The following is a 26,810-nucleotide window of genomic DNA, read 5'->3' on the forward strand; positions in this document are numbered from 1 at the left end:
CCCAATACAAATAATTTAAACTATAGTATACGCTTCCGTACAGTTAACAAATAGTTTGATTATAATTTTACATTAATTAAAAAAAAAAAAGAATTTTTTTTTATTTCTATAATTTCCAAAAGAAGAATTTGATTGAATATTCTTTTGATACATTATTAAAAATATACTTCTTGCAAAATCAAGTCGGACCTATAACGAATCCTTTTATATTAGTTGAATCAAGTATAATTATTTTTTCTCAAGCATATATACTTTTAATCAATAATTAAGTGCATTTATCAATACTATACGAATTTTTATCAGTTTATTACATTATGGATTACATGAAAGTTTGAAAAAGTAAGTCAGTTTAATTATTTTCTATACTATTTCGATTAACATCTTGAACAATATTTTTCTTAATTGAATAATATATGTATACTCTATCGAGTTTTTGAATTTGATTGCTGCAGAATATTATAAACTGAATAAGACATTTTTAATAGCTACATAAAAAGTAAACAAATTGTATAATATATTTTTACGAAAAAAAAAAATTAAAAAATGCTCACTTTGGTAAATTCAGTTAATGACAAATTAACAATGTATCCACTTGAATATTGTATGGGTTTTAGAGCACGCACCATCGTTAACATCAAATTCTTTTTAGTAATCATTGAAAAAGATAACCAATTACATTCATAAACTCCAGTAATGATATTTTCACTCTAAAGTAGTTATATTAAACGTAAAATACTTATTAATACACTCAAAAATTTTAGTAAAAAAAAATTTCTAAATTATTATAAATTGCTGTATTTAAAATTAATTAATTAAAATATTACCTCGACATGTACTTGAGTTGCCCAATAGCAAAAAATAAAAATTTGCGATAACATACAAGCAAGATACAATATTAAATTATTAAATTTTTTAGTAAATGCTTCTTCTTGTGATAATTTGAATGAACTTACACACAATACTATTGAGCTTGCAAAATATTGAAAAAATATTGAATATGAAAAAGCTTTATTTGAGATTTCAGCAAATCTGAAGTGTAATCAAAAATTTATTAATAAAAAATATTTTCTTTTCTTCTGATATTTAACTCAACTCATATATAGCATTATGATGCTCAATACAATCAATGAGATAATTTTTTTCAGATTTACTTTTGATTTCATTAGTAAATGTATTGTGGCCATAATGAAACCGATATTTTAAAATTTTTAGTTGTGCACAAATAGAAATCATTAAGCTAACTAGCATTGTGTCAAATGCAACAGTCATTGAAGCTCCACAATAACCACCGAAATGTTGATGTATAAAAGCAATCCAGTAAAATATTGGTTTTGATTCGTTAAATGGCAACCATGCTTTAGATGGTAAAACACGTTTAGGAATATCTGTCACAATTGATGCGTGAACAATTGCAGTAGTTGTAATTTCAATTAGCCCTCCATATAATATTATTAATAACCTTTAATTTGAATAAATTAACTCATTACAATTTTGTGTTCATATACAATCAAAAAAAAAAAAAAATACTTACTTAATTTTATGAGAAAATTGAGTTTGTATTAATGATTCAACTAAATTTCGTGCTTCAAATGAACCATTCTCCAATGTGTTTATCATGTGAATTATATATTTTCTTTTTGATAATATATTATAAATTTTACAACAAACAACAACTCTTGTTATTGATAAAAATGATGCACTTGAAAATTCATTTGGGTCATCAAGTGAACCACACAAACTGACAATTTCTGAAATTGTAAGTGTATAAAATATTGATACTAAAAAAGCTGTATAAAATTTGTAGAATAATCTTTTCCATGTGAAATTATTTTCTTCAGGATACCATAGTCCAAGAAAACGAAATATCATGATATTGTATGATAACATAGACATGATTATAATGACAAATATAATTTTATCTATGACAAGTCTCTTTATTTTTGAGATATTCAGTTGCATGAAAAATTATGTTCTATATGTTCGAACGTTGTTGTATAAACGTGTTAGAAAAGCTATGAATTTTTTTTTCTTTCTCAGCCTATCATATTGCATGCACACAAATTTTTTTTTACTGCTAAAAACATTTCCTCGATATTTATTTCAATGACAGTGCAAAAAATACGTGAAAACTTCCCTTATGATTTTTGTAGAAAAAAAATTAACCCTATCTTTGATGATATAATTTTTATATTTCTTTGACTTTAGTATCAATTTACTTATACTGTCCATGCATTTTTTTTCTACCTCTGAGAAATTTTTTTCTCCTTTTACTTTAATGACCGTGTAAAGAATATTTAGCTATCGACAGAAAACCTCCTTATCATTTTTGTAAGAAAATTTTACTCTATCTATAATCATAGCCTTTTTTTATTGCCATATGCAGTTGAATTATTTTTCTTAGATATTCAGTTTTTTTGTAATATCGTGTATGATTTATAAAACATATAGAGACAAAATATTGCGAGAGGTAAATTTTATTGATTGGAAAATAAAACACGCAACTATTACAGTCACTCTTTGACAGTTGAAGTAGTCACTTCGTGGTGCTATTCTTAATAAATATTCTTCTTGCAAAGTCAAGTCGGACTTATAACGAATCCTTTGATATACTAGTTGAAACAAATATAATTATTTTTTTTCACGCATTTACGTTGAATGAATAATTAAGTGCATATCAAAGTACAATACACTTTTATCAGTTTATTACATTATGGATTATATCAAATTTTAAAAGAGTAAGTCATACAGAAAAAACTTAGTTTTTGCAAATTATTATCAATAACATTTTGATTGTCAACTTAAATAATATTTTTTCTAAACTGAATAGTATATACTATCGAGTTTTTGAGTTTGAATGCTGCAGAATATTATAAATTGAATAAGACATCTTTAATAGCTAGAAAAAAAAAAAAATAAATAATTAAATAAATTTGTATATGAAAAAGAATAATAAAATAAATGCTCACATTGGTAAATTCAGTTACTGACAAATTAACAACGTATCCACTTGAATATTGTATGGGTTTGCGAGCACGTACCATTGCTAACAACAAACTTTTTTTTGTTTTAATTGAAAACGATAACCAATCACACTCATAAACTCCAGTGATGATATTTTCGCTCTATATAGAATAGTTATATGGAACTCAAAGTATTTATTAATACACCGAAATATTTATGATAAAAAAATTTCTAAAATATCACAAATTACTGTATATTTATAAATAATTAAAAAAAATGATTTTATCAATAATTTATGATACATTTATTATTTATAGCAATTAATTAAAACTATACAAATTAATATATATATATAGATATACCTATATATTGAATATTACCTCGACCTGAACTTGCGTTGCCCAGTAGCACAAAAGAAATATTTGTAACAACATAGTAATTATGTACAATACTAAATTATTAAATTTTTTAGTGAATGTCTCTTCTTGTGATAATGCGAATGTACTTGCACACAGTATTATTGAGCTTGCAAAGTATTGAAAAAATATTGAAAATGAAAAAACTTCATTCGACATTTCAGCAAATCTAAAGTGTAATCAAAAAAATTTATTAATAAAAAATATTTTCTTTCTTTCTAATATTTAACTCAACTCATATATAGCTTTATGATGCTCAATACAATCAATCAGATAATTTTTTTCAGATTTACTTTCGTTTCCCATAGTAAATGTATTATGACCATGAAGGAGACGATATTTTAAAATTTTTAGTTGTGCACAAATGGAAATCATTAAACCAACTAGTAGTGTGTCAAATGCAATAATCATTGAACCTCCACTATAACTACAGAAATGTTGATGTATAAAAGCAATCCAATATAATATTGGTTTCGATATGTCAAAAGGTAGCCAAGCTTTATATGCTAATTTATGTTGAGGAATATCTGTCACAATTGATGCGTATACAAGCTTAGTAGTTGTGATTTCAATTAGTCCTCCGTATAAAATTATTATTAACCTTTTATATGAATAATTTAACTCATTACTAATTATGTATTCATGTACAATCAAAAACAAACGTACTTACTTAATTTTCTGAGAAAATTGCATTTGTATTAATGATTCAATTGAATCTCGTGGTTTAAATGAACCACTTTCCAATGTGTTTATCATATGAATTATATATTTTCTTTTTGATAATATATTATAAATTTTCCAACAAAGTAGTATTCTTGTTATTGATAAAAATGATGCACTTGAAAATTCCTTTGGATTATCAAATGAAGAACACAAAATTCCAACTTTTGAAATTGTATTTGCGTAATACATTGATACTAAAAAAGTTGTATAAAATTTATAGAATAATCTTTTCCATGTAAAATTATTATGTTGAGGATACCACAGTCCGAGTAAACGTAGAATCATGATATTGTATGATAACATAGACATGATTAAAATATCAAATATAGTTTTACGGATGACAAGGGTTTTTTTTATTCTTGAGATATTCAGTTGATGAAAAATAATGTTCTATATGTTCGAATTTTGTTGTATAAATGTGAGTGTTTGAGGAGCTATGAATTTTTTTTTTTTTGTCAAGCCTCAGTTCAACAAAGTATTATATTGCATGCACGCAATTCTTTTTTTTCTTTGGAAAAAATTTCCTCGATACTTATTTTAATGTCAGTGCAAAGAATATTCAAAAAACCTCCCTAATAATTTTCGTAGAAGAAAAATCAACCCTATCTTTAATGATAGATTTATACTGTCGTATAATGTCATCGAATAACTAAGAGTCCATGCATTTTTTTTTACCTCTAAGAATTTTTTTCTTTTTTTATTTTAATGATCGATAGAGCAAAAAATATCCGAATATCGACAGAAAACCTCCCCTGTTATTGCACGAAAAATTTACCCCATCCCTAATGATAGAGTCTTTTTTTTTCTTTTTATTTCCATGTACCCAAGTGAAAAAAATATATTCACTGGAAATATAAGACAAATTTAATTTATATTTAAAATATATGTGAATTAAATTTAATTATTGTTTTAAAAAATATAAATTAAATTTAATTTACATGTAATTTACATTTAATTCATATGTAATCTATATCTATACAAAAAGTAAATGTATTTTATATTTTTTCAAAACATAAAATAAATTTATAAAATTTTTCGACATTGCCAAAAATTTGACTTCATTTTTTATATTTTTCAAAATATGAAATAAATTTACTTTTGTATAGATATAACATATGATTAACTAAATTACATGTAAATTAAATTTAATTTATACAAATAATCAAATTAATTCAAATTTAATTATGATATATTTTAAATATAAATTAAATTTATTTTATATTTCCAATAAATATTTTTCTTGATCTTTTTCAAAAGTATCAATTTCCATATACTGTGAAAAAATTTTATCGATTGAAAACACGTAACCCATAGTCATCCGTCGTTGAGGTAGTCAATATTTCATAGTTGTGTTGTAAAGTCAGACATATCAAACAAATTGAGTTTTTTTTTTTTTGAGATGTTTGATACATATTCAAATATTTTTCTATCAATAGAATTTAAATTTATAGCCTAATTTCGACTCAGTGGAGATTACAATTTTATCTACAAATGCAGAAATATCTAGTTTTAAATTTATCTGTTGATCAGCAAAAATATATCTTTTATCTTACTAAATTTTCATCGGTAAAGTAGAGCTTTTTACAATTTTATCATACTGTGTAAAATTAAAAAAAACCCAATACAAATAATTTAAACTATAGTATACGCTTCCGTACAGTTAACAAATAGTTTTATTATAATTTTACATTAATTAAAAAAAAAAAAAGAATTTTTTTTTATTTCTATAATTATCAAAAGAAGAGTTTGATTAAATATTCTTTTGATACGTTATTAAAAATATACTTCTTGCAAAATCAAGTCGGACCTATAACGAATCCTTTTATATTAGTTGAATCAAGTATAATTATTTTTTCTCAAGCATATATACTTTTAATCAATAATTGAGTGCATTTATCAATACTATATAAACTTTTATCAGTTTATTACATTATGGATTACATGAAAGTTTAAAAGAGTAAGTCATTTTGATAAACCTTAGTTTAATTATTTTCAATACTATTTCGATTAACATCTTGAACAATATTTTTCTTAAATTGAATAATATATGTATACTCTATCGAGTTTTTGAATTTGATTGCTGCAGAATATTATAAATTGAATAAGACATTTTTAATAGCTATAAAAAACAATAAATAAATTTTATAATAAATTTCTATGAAAAAAAATAATAAAAAAAAATGCTCACATTGGTAAATTCGGCTAATGACAAATTGACAACGTATCCACTTGAATATTGTATAGGTATGCGAGCACGTACCATCGTTAGCAACAAACTTTTTTTTGTTTCAATTGAAAATGATGGCCAATCACATTTATAAACTCCAGTGATAATATTTTCACTCTAAAGTAGTTATATTAAACTCAAAGTATTTATTGATACACCGAAATATTTATTGATACACCGAAATATTTATGATAAAAAAATTTCTTAAATATCATAAATTACCGTATTTAAGAAAAAATTTTGAAAATGAATTGATCAGTAATTTATGATACATTTATTATTTGTAGCAATTAATTAAAATTATACAAATTAATATATATAATATATGGAGCTATATAAAGTATTACCTCGACCTGTACTTGAGTTGCCCAATAGCATAACATAAATATTTGTAACAACATAATAATTAAGTACAATAATAAATTATTAAATTTTTCAGTAAATGGCTCTTCTTGTGATAACTTGAATGTACTTGCACACAGTATTATTGAGCTTGCAAAATATTGAAAAAATATTGAAAATGAAAAAATTTTATTCGACATTTCAGCAAATCTAAAGTGTAATCAAAAATTTATTAATAAAATATTTTTTTTTTCCTTTTAATATATTTAACTCAACTCATATATAGCCTTATGATGCTCAATACAATCAATCAGATAATTTTTTTCAGTAAATGTATTGTGGCCATGACAAATACGATATTTTAAAATTTTCAGTTGTGCACAAATGGAAATCATTAAACCGACTAGCATTGTGTCAAATGCAACAATCATTGAACCTCCACAATAACCACTAAAATGTTGATGTATAAAAGCAATCCAATAAAATGTTGGTTTCGATATGTCGAAAGGTAACCAGGCTTTATATGCTAATTTATGTTGAGGAATATCTGTCACAATTGATCCGTATATAATTGTAGTAGTTGTGATTTCAATTAATCCTCCATATAAAATTATTATTAACCTTTTATATAAATAATTTGACACATTACTGAATGATGTATTCATATACAATAAAAAAAAATACTTACTTAATTTTCTGAGAAAATTGAATTTGTATTGATGATTCAACTAAATTCCGTGCTTTAAATGAACCAGTCTCCAATGTATTTATCATATGAATTATATATTTGCTTTTTGATAATATATTATAAATTTTCCAACATATTAGTACTCTTGTTATTGATAAAAATGATGCATCTAAAAATTCACTTGGATCAAGTGAACCACACAAACTGATAACTTCTGAAATCGTAAGTGTATAAAACATGGATACTAAAAAAGTAGTATGAAATTTGTAGAATAATCTTTTCCATGTGAAATTATTCTCTTCGCGATACCACAGTCCGAGTAAACGAAAAATCATGATATTGTATGATAACATAGACATGATTATAATATCAAATATAGTTTTACGTATGACAAGTGTTTTTTTTTTATTCTTGAGATATTCAGTTGATGAAAGATAATGTTTTATGTGTTCGATTTTTGTTGTATAAATGTGAGTGTTTGAGGAGCTATGAGTTTTTTTTTTTTGTCAAGCCTCAGTTCAACAAAGTATTATATTGCATGCACGCGATTCTTTTTTTTTTCTCTGAAAAAAATTTCCCCGATACTTATTTTAATGTCAGTGCAAAGAATATTCGAAAACCTTCCGTATGATTTTTTTTGTAGAAAAAAAATCAACCCTATCTATAATGATATAGTTTCTATACTTCTTTGACTTAAGTATCAATTTACTTATACTGTCATACAATGTCATCGAATAACTAAGAGTCCCTGCAATTTTTTTTACCTCTAAGAAAATTTTTTATTTTTTATTTTAATGATAGTGTAAAGAATATTCGAATAAGTAAAAGTCCATACAATTTTTTTTACCTCTACCAAATTTTTTCTCTTTTTAATTTAATGACAGTGTGAAGAATATTTGGATATCGACAGAAAACCTCCCTTATCATTTTTGTAGAAAAAATTTACTCCATCCATAATGATAGACTTTTTTTTTTTTTTTATTTCAATTTCTTATATACTCATGTAAGGAAAAAGTTTTATCGATTGAATGAAAAACACGCAACCCATTGCAGTCATCCATCGACAGTTGAGGTAGTCACTTCGTGACAATATTTCATAGTTGTGTTGTAAAGTCAGACATATCAAACAAATTGAATTTTTTTTTTTCAAGATGTTTAATACATATTCAATTATCTTTCTATTCTTAGCATTTAAATTTACCATAACTTTGGCTCAGTGTGAAGATTACAATTTTATCTGCAAATGCAGAAATCTCTAGTTTTGAATTCATCTGCTGATCAGCTAAAATATATATTTTATCTTACTCAGGTTTCATCGGTAAGGTAGAGCTTTTTATAAGTTTATCATATTGTGTAAAATAAAAAAAAAAAACAAATACATAACAATTTAAACTAGGCTTACGTATAATTAAAAAATAATTTTATAATAATTTTTTAATTTTTGTTAAAAAACAAGAATTTTATTTTATTTCTATAATTATGAAAACGAAGAATTTGATTAAATATTCTTTTGATACATTATTAAAAAGTTTTTGACTGAATTTTTTTTCATGAAATTGGCAGGTGTGTAAGTGGAACTGCTTTTGACATGATCATGACAAGGGTGATCCATAAATTTATTAAGCTCTCTTCATCATTTAATAATATATAAGAAGTCAGAAATTTTTTTTTTATCTATTCAATTTTATTTTCTTTTTATAAATTTTTATCGTTGCTAGTGAAAGAGATAATTTTATACGTTGAGTTTTTGATAAATGTTCAAGTTACTTGAAAAAGTTTTAGATGCACTTTCAAACAATTTTACTGATTAATTAATTATTGATTTTAATTTCGATTTCAATATATATTAATAACTATTTTGTTTTAGAAAAAACAAAATTTATTAACTCAAGTTATTGTTGTTTTTTCATGATTAAAAAAATTCAAATATATAATTTAAATGTTAAAAAAAATGGCAAGTGTTCATTAGGGTACAATGAGAATGAAATAAATGTAATTTTTATTTATTTTTTTTTTTTTCTTGTAAATGAGTGTTTTGAGGTACAAAGTTGGTCGTGTATTTACATACAAATGACAGCAGAATTGCGTGGTTGTATATTTGCGTGGGTAGATTTAAGTCAATGACTAAAAAAAAAAAAAAAAATAGAAAAATTTCACAAAAGCTTATAAAAGCAAATTCTTTTGTTCCACTTGTAATTTTTTTTTTTTTATTTTGTTCTGTCGACCAAACAAAAAATGCTGTGTCCAAATGAACAAAAAAAAAAAAAATAATAAAAAAATAGTAAAATATACCTTAGAGACATCTCAAAAATTCTCGTAAAATGTAAGCAAAAGTAAATTATTATTATTGTCTAATAAAAATTAACCATGATAAATATATTAGCCATAAAATTTATATATTTCTTTTAACTATTAAAATTAATTATTCTATTTATAGAAAAAAATATACCATTATATTTTTTTTACACTATGAATAATTGTTTTTGATATAAAAAATTCAAGACAAAAGTGTGTGATCCACTAGAGTGCAAATAATTCACAAAAAAAAAATTATTACAAGAAGAAAAATAATGATAAAAAAAAAAAACATTAACGACTCAATTATCTAAAAAGCTTGCAAGAATAAAAACATTGAATTTTTATTTACTTGTTTTTTTTTTCTCAATGAAAATTTAATTGTTTTTTTTTTTTACATCTTATAACAGTTTTTAGCATATGGTTAGGCAAATAACAGAAACAATTACCATTCGTAATACAAGCTCATTAACATAAATACATGATTTTTAAATATTTAGTTAAATTTTCGTACTTGAGTTGTCATTTAAAAAATTATTATCATATTATAATACCAGTTTAAATTATAGTATAAATTTTTTTTTTTTTAAATATATTGTAAGGATAACAAATGTTGTCAACGATAAGATCAATGCTGATTCCATCATTGAAAAACTTTTTATCAAGCTCAATAAATAACATTTAGTGGCAAAAAAAATTCAAGAAAAAAAAAAAAAAGTATTGTAAAACTTATAATCAACATTACCCATTTATAAATATCCATATATATTTTACCTTATTACAGAGACATAAAATGATCGTTTAAATATACTGATGGTATAAATTTTTTTTTATTAAATTTATTATTTATTTTTTAGTAATATTCAAATTAAGAACAATTTATTCCATCATCAATTTAAATATTTTTACAAGCAAAGATAAATGATTGTTCATTTTTTATCATGACCTAGCTCATTAATATCGATATAATAATATATGCGCTTGCATTAGATATCCGATACTTGAAAAAAAAAAATTGAAAATAAAAAAATTAAATAAAAAACAAATGGTCAAAAGGGTGAAAAACTGGGTTAAATTTTTTATTTCATTGTAACGTAATGGTGTCATATTTTAACCGATTTTTTTTTTATTGAATGGCAAGGATAATAATAAGGCAAATAATCGTTCTCGTTTTTTTTTTTTTTTTCATATTATGTTTGCGTGTTATGTATCACACTCTAAAGACTTGAATGTATATATGTGGCATAGTAAATTGACGGTGAATAAAATCGTTGGGGAATATAAAATTGTGAATGAAAATATTATAGCGAAAAGGAGGTATCTTCCTTTTACTAAATTTAAATAAAATAAATAAATTTTCCTTTTTTTTTGTTAATAATATTTATATTTAAACTGATTTTATTATTTATTTATTTATATTTATTTTAGTTTCTTAAAATTTTATTTTACTTTTCATCATACGTTAATTTGAAAACTTAAAGTGAAAATTTCAATGTGGTAACCATTAAATTTAATATAGTCAGATTTATGAGTTTATATACTTTTTGAGTGTCTGGTTTTTGTTAGCCAATTGCTTAAATTTGGATGAAAATAATTAAGAATAAGTAAAAAAAAAAATTATTAAAGAAAAACGACCGGAAGAAAAAAATAAATAAATAAAATTAAACTTTCTTAAATACATAAAAAAAGTATATATAAATTTTTTTTTAATTTAATGTTTTTATCTTAACTTTGTAAAGTTAATAATTTTTAATTTTTAAATTCAGTATTATCAGTTTTTAAATTGACAAACTAATTAGAAATTTTTTTTTATTATTAGTGATTATTGCTTGTCTGTTCATGACAAAAATTATTACAAATAAATTCAATTGCTTTACGAAAAACAAGCTCACACTGAATTGTGTGTTTTTTTAGCATAAAAAAAAATAAATACATATAAATGACAATCACTGAATCGATTGCTCTATGTCAATGCTGATTTAAAGAACAACATCGATGCAATTTGGTCTTTTGTTTTGTCAAATTTGTTGCGTAATAAAGTTGTCATTTAATAATGTTAAGTACGATAACATGATACTAAAGTCTATATTATAATGATCAAATTTAAAACTAAAAATAAAGATAAATATACTTTTTATATATCAAATATGTTTATCAATATTAACTTTGTTTCAACCTTTAAAAAAAAATTTTTGATAAGTCTAATTTGAATTATTTAATTACCTACTAAATATAATTTTGACAATGATGCTCTTAAAAGTCACGAGTTACTTTGATGTTGAAATTGGTAATAAATTTATAAAATGTTTAAAAATTTTTATATTATACTATGACATTTAATGTGAATTTAAAATACATTTCGTCAAAGTACAATTAATATTTACTATTTATTTGATTAAAAAAAAAGTCCATGTTAATAGTGATAACTTATAGTATCACTGATAAGATAAGAAATTTAACATGGATATAATTTATTAGACAATTGCAAATATACATTTAAGCAAAGTGTTAGCTATAAGAGGCAATGTTTCAACGCAAGTCAATCATATATATAATTTTTAATTAAAAAAAAAATAATTTAGAATAATTGTGAGTTAATAAAAATCATGTGTATCATTCAAAATTGGACATTAATATTATATTTAGGATTTTTTATTTCTGGTAAGTTTTTATTGTTATTATTAATAATTTATATTGATAAATTAAATATTTTTTTTATCTATTATTTTTTCTAAATCAGTTGTGGATGGAAATATACCAAAAAAAATATATGGTGGAACAAATGCTGAAATTTGGAATCATCCATATCAGGTATCGATACAATATCAAAATATTCATATTTGTGGTGGTATTATTATTTCAAAATATCACATTTTAACTGCTGCAAGTTGTTCCGTATCTGATCGTTATGTATTTTATGCAAATCTTGAGATACTAAGTGGCACGAGTGATCTAAATGATAAATATCAACATGGAATTTCTACCATTAATCAAGTTAAATATATTTTATTTCATGAAAATTATGATCCACGTAATTATTGGATCAATGATATCGGTAATAAATAATTTAATAATATAATTACCAATATTAATTACATGAATTATTTATTTTTTATTTTTTAACAGCAATACTTAAATTAGCAAATGAATTAGAATTCAATGGATTACGTAAACAAGCCTACATGCCACCATCAAAACCAAATGGTAAAAAATATATATTAGGTTGGGGAGTTGATCCAATAAATAATGTTTTGTCAAGATATCTTCAAAAACTTGAGGTTAAAACACTTGAACCTAGAAAATGTCGAACAAAATTTTATGGTAATCAAATTGATTACCTTCATCCAACTCAACACTGTTTGATACTTTCATCTCCAACTAATCTCATAACAATGGTAATTAAACAATTATTTTAAAATAATTATTATTAATTATATGTATGATGATTTTCAAATTGATATACTGCAGGGTAATTCTGGTGGTCCTGTTATGAACGGACGACGAGTTGTTGGAATTATTTCAATTGACATATGGGATCCTAATTTTCCTCCTTTGTATACTCGTGTTCATCCATACATCGATTGGATAGAAAAAATGATGCAAGCAATTTAATTTTAAAATACATTATAATCAGCTTTTTAAAGATTTCTTTAAATGCAATCTAATCAATCATTTAATGTTGATGGAATTAGTCTATATAAATTTTAGATGAAAAAAAAAATTTCTCTTGTTTCAGAATATTTTGACATCAAGATAGTGTTTTATTTTTTTAAAAATTGTACACAATATGTATGTATATATTAAGGCTGTTAAAAAAAAATGACACAATGTTTCGAATTCAAATTTAAATAAATATATGTTATTATTATTTATGTATGTGTTATTGCTTTTTGTTTTCCGATAATTGTTCTATATGTATTTTAAAAATTATTGTGACGATGTTAATGATAATAATGGACTCACCGACTTTAGATTGACTTGCTATTGACAAGTGTTCTTTAAGCTTTGACTGACATGCTACTACTGGTAGAAAAAAAGAAAAAAAAGTCTCTAGTAGTGAAAAAAAGAATAAAAAAAACACGTGAGGTATAATTTTCTTTTTTTTGCAATCGGGTATTACTGTGAAGAAAAATTTTTTATATCAGTAAAATTGGAGGGAAAAAATTGTCAACGTAAACCCTTTTTTTTGCCATAAGATAATATGGTAAAAAAAAATTCTGCGACTTCATAAGAGATACACGCCTATGCTATTATCAAAGTCGAAAAATGTCTCTATATACGTCTGTATATAAATAAGTAATAATGTCAGTTTGTCGTATTTTTTTAACCGATGAAATATACACCCGACAATTACCTTAATACCACAAGCTTTTTTTTTGCAACAATGTGAGAAAAGATAAATATTGCGACTTGTAACTATCGATCGTCAGAAAAAAAAAATAATTTTTTTTTTTTACCTCAATTGACTCAAGCACGTTGACGTGATACTTATTGGAAGTATATAGACTTTATAAAAAATAAAGTGTTATGCTATACGAAAATTTATTTTAAATTATTATAGATGAATTATTATGAATTTATTAAGGTTTTTTTGTTGATAAATAATCGACAATAAATTTTCTTATGTTTTGGAAACATTCCTCTATTTTATAATAATTACTATTTACTTGGTTTTTTTATTTAATTTTACATTTTAGACAGCATTAGATCAATTGATGATTAAAAAATTATGTAAAAAATTTACATGATTTGTAGTTAATTATTGTATTTGTTTTACTTTGCCTGTTGAAGTAAGTTATAGGCTGAGTATGACATTTTAAGTAGCTAAAATTAAAAATAGAGTTTTAATTATTATTTATTCCAATTAAATATATCTTTTTTTTTATTTAATCAACTTATGAAAATACGAAAATTGATTATAAATTTTTTATAAAAGTTAATTAAAAATTGTCAACCGAATAAAAAAAAAAAAAAAGTCATATCAAGTATAAAAAATGATAACTAATTACGCTATAAATGAATGAATCAAATAAATCTTACACTTGTAAATGACATGAGAGATAATTCAACAACATGTCCACTTGTGTACTTTATTGGTTTAAGAGTACGTGTCATTATAATTATTAAATTTTTTTTATTAATTGAATCCAATGATAACCAATTTGATTCATAAATGCTAGTCCTAACACTCTCACTCTAAATAAAAGAACAACAAATATGTATATATAAAATTAAATTTATATAAAAAAATTATAATGTAATATAATTTACCTCAATTGTCACAAAATATGCACAGCTACAAAACATATAAATTTGCAAAAACATACAAGACAAATAAATAATTAAAGCTGTAAATTCTTTACTCAAAGGTTTTAAACTTGACAAGTTGAATGTACTAACACACAAAACAACTGTACTCGTAAAATATTGTAAAAATATTGAAATTAAAAATATTTCATTTGATAATTTAGCAAATCTATATATTAAACAATAACCACATATTTTATATAACGCAATAAATAATTATAAAATTAATAATAATTATTAATAAAAAAATTAATATTAATATTAAATTTAAAAATAAAAAACTCAACTCGTGTATTGCCAAATGATGTTTAACACAATCAACTAAAGAATATTTTTCTCGTTCTTCTTTTTTCCAATGATTTTTTTTACTATTTAACTTGATATTTTTTTTCACATTAATATCAATAATATTAAATCGATGTTTTAACATTTTTAATTGTGCACAAGTAGCCAATAGTAATGCCGGAAAAAATGAATCAAAAGCAACATTAAAACTTGCTAATGAAAAAATAAAAAAACAAAATAATTTTTTTTTGTTATTAATAATAGTTTATAATTCATTTATGAATTTAAAAAAAATATCAAAGACATACCACTATAGTAACTAGCAATTATTTGATGTATATAACACATCCAATAATAAAATGGTTTTGATAAATTAAATGGTACCCAAGCATTAAAAAGTAATTCACGATCTGGAATATCACGAATTATTGATGCTCTTGTAAAACTTGATACAGCTGATTCTGACAAAATCCCATAAACAATAGTCAATAGCCTATTAAAATTATAAAATTAATATATATAACAAGTTAAATATATATTTACTCACTTAATTTGAAAATGAAAATCAGCTTGAATTTTAAGTTCAACAGAATCCCGAGGTTTAAATGTATTTTCATTTAATATTTTCATCATTTTTCCTATTGTTTTTCTATTTAATATCATGTCATATATTTTTGCACATACTGCAATTAATGTTAGCACCATAAATGATGCATTTGTAAATTCTTGAGGATCATCAAAAGTATTTAATAATGATATTAATTGAGTTATTGTAAATAAATATAGAGTCGAAACTGCAAATATATTATACAAAAAATATAATATATTTTTCCATGAATAAGTATATTCATCCGAGAACCATAATCCAAAGACACGAAACAATGTAATACTGTACGATAAAAGTGACATGTCTCACTGACTTATCAATAAAACGGACAGAAAAATGATAAAATATATTTGACGATAAAATTGTGAAATAAAAATATTGAAGGGTTGAAAAAAAAAATAAGAAAAAAATCTTACATGAAATAAGGAAAAAAAAATTAATTCAAGTAAAAGAAAATAAAATCAATATTTACATTTATTATATGATAATAGCAGAGCTTGAAATGTCGACAATATTTTTATATTTCGTGAATTTTTTTCCATCCGATAGATAATGATAGGTCTGATATTATTCTTTCATCTATGCTGAAAGGTACTCTACAATTACCCTTATATATAATATAGCTTTCTTTGACATGAAGAAAAAAAAATTTTTGCATATAAAAGAAAATATTGTGAAAATTCATATGGCTTTATTGATTAATAGAAAAAAAAATTTGCTACCTTCCTCAGTCATTGAAAGACCACGGAAGTAACTGTATCGTAAAAAAAAAAACTTGGTGATAGGCAAGTGCTAATCGTATCAGTGACATCACACATAAAATTTTAAAGTTTTAATTTTTTTTTCTACTGATTGTGATAGTTTTAAAATTAATTTTTTTATTTTTCTTCATATAAACAAATTAATAGTAATAATTCGTTTAAAGAAAAAAATTATACAAATGACTTAACTATATTTAGTCATTTAAAAAATTACATAAGTGAAAAAATTGTTTATTTATTAATTGTGATTATTTTTACTTTCATTTTTATACTAACAATATTTAAAAAAAAAAAAATTATCCTGGTTTTTTGAGTACATTATATATAGAATAAGACATTTTTAAAAGCTGAAAATTTAAAATAATAAAATACAATAAAAAAATTAATTTTATATGTATAATACAAAAAATATAAAATAATTCTTACATTGTTAAAAGAAGTAAGAGACAGTTCAATGTATCCACTTGTATATTTAATTGGTTTCAGAGTACGTGCCATAATTATTATTAAGCTTTTTTGATTAGATACAGAAAGTGATGTCCAATTAGATTTATAAATACTAGTACTAATACTATCAGACTGTCAAGAGAAAAGAAAAAATAAATTTACATGTTTTCTTTTGATTTCCCATTTATAAAAATATACTTGCCTCGAAATAGACATCGGTGGCACAATCACAGTATATGTATATTTGAGTTAATACACAAATTAAATACATAAATAATGATATGAATTCTGTACTTAATGGTTCTATTTGCGACAAACTGAATGTACTAACACACAGCACCAAAGCACTTGCAAAGTATTGAATAAATATTGGAATTTTAAACGTATTATTTGTTGTTTTTGCAAATCTACATTAATGAAATAAAATATATAAAATATAATTATTAAAAATGAAATTAAAATATACCTATAAATGCATTCTTAACATAGATATTATTTTTAATTATTCAAATATTTTTTATTGTAATAAATCACATTTTTTTAAATGAAAAAAAAAAATTTAATGAAAAGTTTATATTATTTTCATAATTTCATTTGAAAAGAATAAAAAAATTACTGAATTTTATTATAAACGTTATGATAAAAAAAAAAAAAAATACTTTAAGATCTAATCCAATGAAAATTTTCATTTAATATTCATTTGATTTATTGAAAAAAAAAAATAATAGAATCGTAGACGCAATATTAGAGAAAAATAAAAAATTAATAAATATATAAAATTATTTTAAGTAAAACTCAACTGATAAATAGCCAAGTGATGTATCTCGCAACCAATTAAAAGTTTTTTTTTCAATTTTTCTCTACTTTCATTATTTAGTATCTTGATTTTTTCAATTATTTGATGCATTGATTGAAAACGATATTTTAAAATTTTAATTTGACCACAAGTTGCTATCAATGAAGAAGCAAAATGAGCATCAATTGCTGCATTAATACTTGCACCATAGTAGTGAGCAATAGTTTGATGAATATACGAAAACCAGTAAGCAAATGATGATGACAAACTGTAAGGTAACAAAGCTTTAAAAGGTAAATCTCGTTCTGGTATATCACGAATAATTGAAGCTCTTGTAAAACTTGATACTGTTGACTCAATTAATAACCCGTACACAATTGTAAATATTCTTTCATATAAATTAAAATTTAAAATCTTAATAACATTTTAAAAAATCATTTAAAAATTAAAAATAGATAATCTTACTTAATTCGACGGTGTTGTTCATTTTGTATTTTCAACTCATGATCATCACGTATTTTAAATGTATTATTTTCCAAAATTTTAATCATATTATAAATAGTTTTACGATGAGTTATCATATTCCACATTTTAACACATGCAGCTAACATTGTCAATGACATAAATGTTGCATTTGTAAATTCATTTGCATCATTCATACAACTGGACAATGCTATTATTTGTGATAATGTAAATGTATACATAATTAAAAATAATAAAAATGTATAAATCATATAAATTCTCTTTTTCCATTTAGATATATTATCATCATCTGGATACCACAGTCCTAAGACACGTAGCATAATAATACTGTATGACAAAAGTGACATGATCAAAAACAAAAATTAATTAAACTCTCAATGTGGTAATAATTTTTTTGATAATTTTTTTTTTAATACTGCCACATAGTTGGTATAGTAGAGCTTTTTATTCTTTTTATTCTCTAGAGTATGTCAAATCAATATGTAAAGACACTATCGACTATGTGTATCAATACATGCACCGAAAAAAAAAAAAGAAAGAAATTTAACAGAAAGACAGTCGTACTTTTTTTTCTCTTTTCTTTTTTCATATATTTTTTCTGTATTATTAGTATATACCCTGTAAGAAGGGTTGATTTTCTGGGAATGCAATTTTACGTTCTTTTTTTTTTTTTTATACGACGAATGATAAAAAAAAAAAAATATGCACTATCTTGAAGAACAACCCTTCCACTTATTATAATGACTAGGTAAAATTTTATGAAATAAAAAGAAAGAAAAAATTATTCGTCTTTTTTTTTTTTTTTTTCGTTTTGTAATATATCAAGAATATTTCTATCGTTCAATTCATGGGGATATATATTTCTTTACCTTATCATTATCTCTTTTTTTAATATGCATGTGTGCTATGTCTTGAAACTTTCCGCGCTACCCTTTTTTTCTTTCCCTCTTTCGTTTCGTCAAATTGATAGGTAAAGACAATGTATCGCGTGTCTTACACACGATATGGATAAGAAATATCCAACGACGAATTTATTGATTTTATAAAAAAAAAAAAAATATACACGGCTCTTCGCAGTTGACGACAATCCTTCGAAGTGGTAACATCGTAAAATAAACTATCTCTCTATCGAGTGGCTTTGACATTTAAGACAATTTTATTTATTATTTTACTGTATTGCCTCGGGTTATTCTCCAAGTGTTTGAAACAAAAAAATATTTTACAAATATTTGTTTATTATTTTAAATAAATCATGTGAATATTTGTTGATTTAATTACTTTTTTTTTTTTAAATAAAAATAATAAAAATTTTAAATTATTTTGTGTTTTGTGATATTTAAAAAATTTTTTTTTATCATTTAAAAATTTAAATTAAATTTATTAAAAAAAAAAAAAAAATTGAGCAAAAAATACGTGGTTGTATTGTGTAGAATTTTTATCTTATTTTCATGCTTGCTTGCTCATATTGTTGAGGATATTGTATGTTAAAAAAAGCATGAGTGGAAAATGCTAAATTTGTCTTGTATTTTTTATATGAAGAAAATTATTGTGTGACTTAGTCAAATTCTAGGTCAAGAAAATTTAAAAAATTTATTTATTTTATTTTTTCATTTTTTGAATTGGTGCATTGAGAATATTGGATATTGGTTCGGTAAAATTGTGTTGATCTTTTATTTGTTTTTTTTTTTTAAATCGATTTAACTGGTGAGCCGCGAAGAAACATCCATTGAATGAAACAGAAAGTTCCAATTGAGGTGCTTTCTGGGACATTTTCTACTTCTATTGTGGACAAAAATTTTTATCAAATGGTCACACGGTTAAGCGAAATCCAACAATAGCATTACTCGAATACAATTGTGATACTATTTTTTTATTTTGTTAAATTCAAAATAAATAAAAAAAAAAACATCTTAAAGTAAACTTGTCAATTACATTATTTTATCCAAACAAAAATATTATTTTAAAATATATTTTTAATTTATAAAAATAAAAATTTCATTTTATTTTAAATTGTATGTAATGAAAACAACAAATTTTAAACTTAATTGAAAAATTTATTTTTAAATAACCCACAAACAATATTGAAAAAAAAAAAAAATATATATTAAATTTAAAATATGTGTGGTCTCTGCGTAAAATATATTTTTTATCACCCAAATTTTTTTTGTATAAATAATACTATTTTTGTTACTGATGAGATATTTTTATAAAATATACGACTCATATTTTTTCGTCGAGTTAAATTAACAGAAATCTCTTTTTTTTTATATTTTATTTTTCCATCATTAAATATAATGATCATTTGCAAAGTCTATAAAATTTTACCATCACTTGTTTTTATTTTATTATATATATTTTTTTTATCATTTTAATATTTCATAAAATTTTTAAGTACAAATTTTGTTGTAAATTTTGATTGTTAAAGTTTAATAAAAAAGATAAATAATTTTTTTTTTCCCTTTATATTTAAATTTATATTTAAAATGAAAATGAATATATTAAAAAGAAAAATTTTAATTTTTTAATAATAATATAAATGAACTTTGATAATTTAAAAAAAGATATAATAATTTTTTCTGTTTATTTTCAGGAACATATATGATTTATAGTAAAAACAAACAAAAGTCTGGAACATGTCTAGTAGAATTTGTAAGATGGATTATCATTGAGGGAATTAATCGACTTATCAAATACCGGTTTTACTATAAACCAAGTACGTAACTGGATATTGATTATTCTATATAGACAAGAGAACAGCTTTCGTCTACCTTGGACCAGTTATTTGATCAATTTTAACAATAAATCAATACTATATTATTCGACAGTTTTAATCTACAATATGTCTACTACTGAAATTCCAATACTTGTCAATTTTGAATGACCTTAAATAAACCTTGCAAGTATCAGTAAGTGATTTTAAATAATTTTTTTATACATCATGTCTATTTGAAATTCCAAGCATAAAAATAAAAATCAAATAAATAATTTTTTTTCTTCTTATTTCTCTTCAGATAACAGCAAGACAAGAGCACATTTTTTTGTTTTTTTTTTCAGTGATCGAGTGTACTCAAATAGGTATAATAAACTCATCGATTTGTTGTTTCAAATAGCCTGAAGCTTTTTTTTTTTTTTCCTAAGATAAATGCGTCATACTCATCTTTAATTTATATATTTCACAGACAGACCGAAAAAGGTCTATATTATCTGAAGTCTAACGGTAAATTTATATTCTGACAAATTGTTGATTAATACACTTATTACATGGCAAAGTGCCTTGGGTCAGTCATAAATTAAAGATTTTATATTTACATTCCTTTGGTAATTAAAAATATTAATTGATTTATAAACATACTAAAATATACACATGAATTTTTTATTTTTCAGAAAATTAACAAATAAAAAAAAATAAGGATGCAAGTATAAAAATAAAATTACTTGGCAAATATCCAGTTGATATTTTCATTGAATATCAACATGTCAAGTTTTAAAATTACCTAAATAAAGATGTTATCTATTATTTTAAAAATTTATGAAAAAAAAAATATAATATATTTTGCGTTTCTATGAAAATTTGAGCTTTTTTTTTTTTTTTTGTTTAAATTACAAGTTTAAAGTTTATTTATTTTTAGCTGTAAACTGGCCTTAGAAGATTCAGACATATTGATAAACAAAAAAACACATTTTATGATGGTAAACTTGAGGTTAAATACCAATTGATAAAAACAGTATAAAACATGAAAAAAAGCTACTTAAAAGCAAAAAAAAAAAGTTTATATTTTTAGTGAGTTTATCATTAAATCGTTTGAATATATCTAAAGTTTTATTTTGTCATAAATTTTGTTATTTCTAATACTATTTTGATAAGTATTTTAAATTTATATATAAATAAAATAAATAATTAAATTATCAATTGCAAATAAAATTATAAAATGTTTTAAAATAATCTTTTTATATTTTTTCAGATGTTGATTAACGAAAAATAACTAACCTGATTCACGATATATTTCCATGTTAAATTTAATCATGACATTTTGAAGTGTCACACCAACAGCACCATGAATACCATGTGATAAAATTTGTACTAAAACACCAACAATAACAATGATCCATCCCCAACCACCTTCTGGATAATAATGTTGTTTTAAAGTAAGTAATTGTCGTAAATCAGCAACAAGTCTTGAATTTGGTCGTGCAAGTGCATTTTCTTGACCACTAACAACACCACTATCATGATTTGACAATTGTGGTAATGATCTACTTCTACACAAAACATTTCCCATATTTGTCATTATTTTATCATCAAATAATTCCAACGTTTTATCATCATTATTATCTTTTGCCACTACACCATTTAAATGTATATAATTATTTTTAATATTACAACATTTTGATGATGTACATAAGGTGGCATCATTTGGCCTATCAAATTTTCTATTCAATTTATATGGATAACCATGTAAATCACCTTTTTTTAAAATGTTATTTCCACTTGGATATGGTGAATCTTGACGATATGAAATTTTATTACAACGACATTCTGCTGATTTAACATCATCATTAGTATTTTTTTTTTTACTCTGATGACGATACATTGATTCATGATGATAATTTTCTGAATGACATTTATTTGTTGTGTATTGTTTTTTTTTACCAATAATATTATCATTAGAGCTTTCTTTAATTTCATTTTTTTTACATAATTTATTTAGCTCATCTTTTTTTTTATCACTACAATAATTTGGAAGATAATATTCTTGTGGATTTCTTGTACTCCATTCTGGATTTTTATTACTTTGATAATTCAAATTTGTATTATGATTTTTTTCAATAATATTTAAATTTTCATTATTATCAATTTGTTTAATTTTACTTACATAATATTTTTTTTGTGTTTTTGATAATTTTATATTTTCATTTGAATGATCATGTGCTAAAAATAATGATCTACTACATTTACAATTAATAATATCTCTTTTTTTATTTGTTTCATTTATATTCCAATTACCTTTACTAAATAAACGACAAAGTTCACCATTTTTTTCTTCATTTTTATTGGTTTTTTTTGTTGTTGTTGTTACTTTTACTATTTCCGGCTTGAATACATATGTCGATGGAGTTTTTAATATTTTAACAACATCGCTATTTGTCTTATTGACATTTTCAGATTTATTATTGTTCATTATAAATTATATTTTTTTTACTACAACACAACACAATTTTTTTTTTTTTTCATAATTTTAAAAATATATAAATTTTTCATTGTCATTTGTTGATGTCACTTGTCTTTTTGTCTATTAAATTTATTTTTTTATTTTCCAGCAAAGTAGAGTATATAGCAGAGACCGCGTGGGTAAAAGACTAGCCCGATTCCACAGACACCAACCAACTGATACAGATCATTTTTTTCATTTTAGTTCGTGCGCGCGGGCCACCTACCTAAGCGTGAGCTGATTTACGATTGCGTATATATACTCAAACCGGACGGCAAAAATTAGACACCGTGACTGATACAAGTACTTAAAAAAAATATATATCTATACAAAATCATAAAACTTTTTTATTCAAAAATTTTAATATATAACTTGATAAATATTTTTGTTTTATTTTTTCTTTACAATATTTCCGGTCGTTTATTCATCAGTTTAAATCTCAGCAATAAATATCCAATATTTTACAACTCTTTTTACGTCTATAACGTTTTTTAGTCACATATATTTTCTCTATACAGTTGATCTTGTTTAAAAAATAAATGCTATTCTTTGTTGTCGAAAATATATTGCATCATTAATCAAATTACAACTAATTTAAAGCTCTATATTGTCGAGTGTTATTTGTCATAATTTTACGTATTGAGACATGACACTTTTGAGTAATTATTTTCGAGAGTTTTATCAACTTAATTGATATAAGTTTGTTCAAAAATAATGACCTATATTTTTTCGACATATATTAAAAAATTTTAGGTCATTTTTTGACACTCAGATATTAATGAGTAAATATTATCGTTTTTAATTAAAATTGAATACAAAAGAAACAAAAAATTTATGTTTAAAAGATCTATTAATACATGAACGTTTTATTTTGAAAAATTTTTTAATTAATAAAATTTTTAGGGTATGAATAAAGTTGTTTAAAAACAATAGAATATAATTTTTTGTTAATTATTACTATGTCATATTTATTAACGCGTTTTGATTGCACTATTATTGGGGGTAAAAGTGTTATCATATATTATTGGCAAGTGTGCCAGCTACGCGAGTTGCTAGAAGACTGTTGTTTATTCTGATATGAGACTTGGTGATCAGCCACTAGTCAATGTTGGTCTTACTGATATGTGCTCTGCGACTGTGCAGTTATTGTCCCCCACAAATATCACATATAAATCACATAATAAATCCACCTGCTGCTATATCAATTTCTAAAAATATACCTTGTTAAATTATTTGCATATGTCAAGCAATAAATTATCAATAATATAACATTATTATATATAATTGAATAACAATATTATTAACTAATAAAATATAATTATTTTTAATTATTTTACTTTGATTGGGAATTTTTAAATAAAACAATAATAATATGATAAAATTACAAGTGACCAAAACTTGCTTTTACTTAAATTATATGTATTTTTTTTTTCTAGAATCTACCAAGTTTATGATGTGACTATTTTTCATATGTCTAGACGAAGGTATTGATAAAAACTGACAGATAAATAAATATCATGTTTGACGATAAACGATGGGTCGGAAACTGAAAATATTTAACTCTACTGCATTTTCAACAACATCACCATATACAAAGATTTAAGAATGATTTTACTTCACTCTTCAGGGCTATTGAACTATGTACGTGGTGAGTATTAAACTAAAAATATATACTATTTTTATAGCTTATGATTTTTTATGATTTAAGAAACAAATCTTTAATATAACAAAGTCATACAAGTTACAAATTTCAATAGTAAAAAATATAAATTGTAATATCAATAACAAAGAAAATAATAAACTAGTTTTTATATATGTAAAAAATATATGATGCTATATTAACAAAGTGTAGATATAAACTTTTACAATTTTAAGTAAAAAATAAATATTTTAAAGTTTATTGAAGTTATATTTTTTGGTTTAAAAAACTATGGAAAATATGATTTTTAGTGTTTAAAAGTTTTTTAAAAAAAGGCAACAGTCCGGTGACCTGCTTTGAGGTTTTATAATTTTTATAAAACTTGTAGCTACAAGAAATTTGGACTAAACTTTAGCTTGTTTTTTTTAACAAATCTCAGAGGAGGATATTTTTTTTAAAAGTCATTCTAACCATCGGTTTCCCTTTCTTATATAGTTAAGTACTCCCTCGAGCAAATTCTCGTCTCTCGTGTGCAATAATTGAAACGATCAAATAAGACACTCCCAAATTATGACTTTTATAATTTTTTATTTTTTCAAATTTCTAGTATTCTATTTTTTTCATTTCATTGTATATATTTTTTTTTTTTATAAAGAATATTTTACTGATGAAAGTATAATAAACAGCTATTAAAAGAATTTTCACATTTATCGAAAAAAGATTGAATAGGTTTTTCCAAGCTTAAGAATATAAATTTATTTCCATAAACCTTTCAGCAACTTCTTATGGGGATTCAAAAAAAAAGAAAAAAAATGATCATAATAAATGCTAAATCGTCATGTGGCTCAACAAAAAAACACTTTCGGGAAGTCAAAATTCCATTAGCTTTCATTACAAAAACACTGTTACAAAATTGATCAATTTCTAAGATATATTTAAATTTATATTAACTAAAAAAAGCAATAAATCAGAGTACATTTAGTATTGATATAAAAAAAAAATAAATATACATGCATATTTTGTTTCACGACAAATTCCATTGACTTTAAAATTCAACGTGAGCACATTCTTGACTACTGTAAAACATTTTTGTATTTTTATATTATTTTTATTATTCTTTTGAATTTTGAAGATGATATATAAAAATTCTGTCATGTCATCAGACTCGTTGCTAAATTGGATTGAAAAAAAAAAATAAAAACAATTTTTTTCAGTCTTCAGAAAGCTTAAATTGTAACATGCCAATCAGAAGTCACTCTCAATTTCAAGTAGTGTCTGTCTTAAATTACTCTCCAAGAATATAATAAAACCAACAAATCCAAGTTATTCAATTTTGAAATTTCCTTAAACTATTCTTCCAATTTTTTTATCTATTTTTTCGATTACACCACAAGAAAAATTACTTGAATGAATCAAAAATATTCGTGACAAAAAAAAAAAAAATTTTTAATCAACAAATAAGTTAGAATAATAAAACACAAATGATAGCTTGTGTAAATGTAAAATTTATATATTTTTATGAATGATTAAATCTTGGATTCACTAAATATATCGGCTCTTGTGTTTTTATTTGTTTTTTTTTTTTTTTACTGTAAATCATTAATCAGTAGTAAAATTTCAAAC

At 23.0% G+C, this 26,810-nt stretch overlaps 3 protein-coding genes and 1 long non-coding RNA gene across 9 annotated transcripts in view; 1 reads left to right on the forward strand and 3 right to left on the reverse strand.

Annotated features, from left to right (window-relative positions):
- Nucleotides 1–26,810, reverse strand: part of LOC122851540 (monocarboxylate transporter 2) — a 69,479-nt gene that overhangs the window by 24,922 nt on the left and 17,747 nt on the right. The window contains exon 1 of one of the 4 annotated variants that reach the window (XM_044150831.1): nt 22,327–22,922. The exons of the other annotated variants lie outside the window; for them this stretch is intronic. Coding sequence (XP_044006766.1) covers nt 22,327–22,627 — 301 coding nt within the window. The 5' untranslated portion in view covers nt 22,628–22,922. Of the gene's footprint in view, nt 1–22,326; nt 22,923–26,810 lie in introns of those variants that run through there. 4 annotated transcript variants of the gene reach the window in all.
- LOC122851545 overlaps nt 1–26,810 on the forward strand; it is a 44,037-nt gene that overhangs the window by 9,101 nt on the left and 8,126 nt on the right. For all 3 annotated transcript variants that reach the window (XR_006373695.1, XR_006373693.1, XR_006373694.1), the window contains exons 2-4: nt 20,929–21,244; nt 22,301–22,484; nt 24,985–25,196. This is a non-coding gene — a long non-coding RNA (uncharacterized LOC122851545). The remainder of the gene's footprint in view (nt 1–20,928; nt 21,245–22,300; nt 22,485–24,984; nt 25,197–26,810) is intronic.
- Nucleotides 14,426–16,153, reverse strand: LOC122851541 (odorant receptor 46a-like). Its single transcript, XM_044150833.1, has 6 exons — nt 15,792–16,153; nt 15,553–15,737; nt 15,247–15,457; nt 14,924–15,128; nt 14,693–14,848; nt 14,426–14,476 (listed from the first exon to the last, which is right to left on the reverse strand). The coding sequence occupies exons 1-6, from the start codon at nt 16,151–16,153 to the stop codon at nt 14,426–14,428; spliced, it is 1,170 nt and encodes a 389-aa protein (XP_044006768.1).
- Nucleotides 16,909–18,685, reverse strand: LOC122851543 (odorant receptor 9a-like). Its single transcript, XM_044150834.1, has 5 exons — nt 18,321–18,685; nt 17,860–18,243; nt 17,262–17,466; nt 17,039–17,191; nt 16,909–16,959 (listed from the first exon to the last, which is right to left on the reverse strand). The coding sequence occupies exons 1-5, from the start codon at nt 18,683–18,685 to the stop codon at nt 16,909–16,911; spliced, it is 1,158 nt and encodes a 385-aa protein (XP_044006769.1).

The sequence above is a fragment of the Aphidius gifuensis genome, linkage group LG3 (assembly GCF_014905175.1).
Source record: "Aphidius gifuensis isolate YNYX2018 linkage group LG3, ASM1490517v1, whole genome shotgun sequence".
In the NCBI taxonomy this organism is placed as follows: Eukaryota; Metazoa; Arthropoda; class Insecta; order Hymenoptera; family Braconidae; genus Aphidius; species Aphidius gifuensis.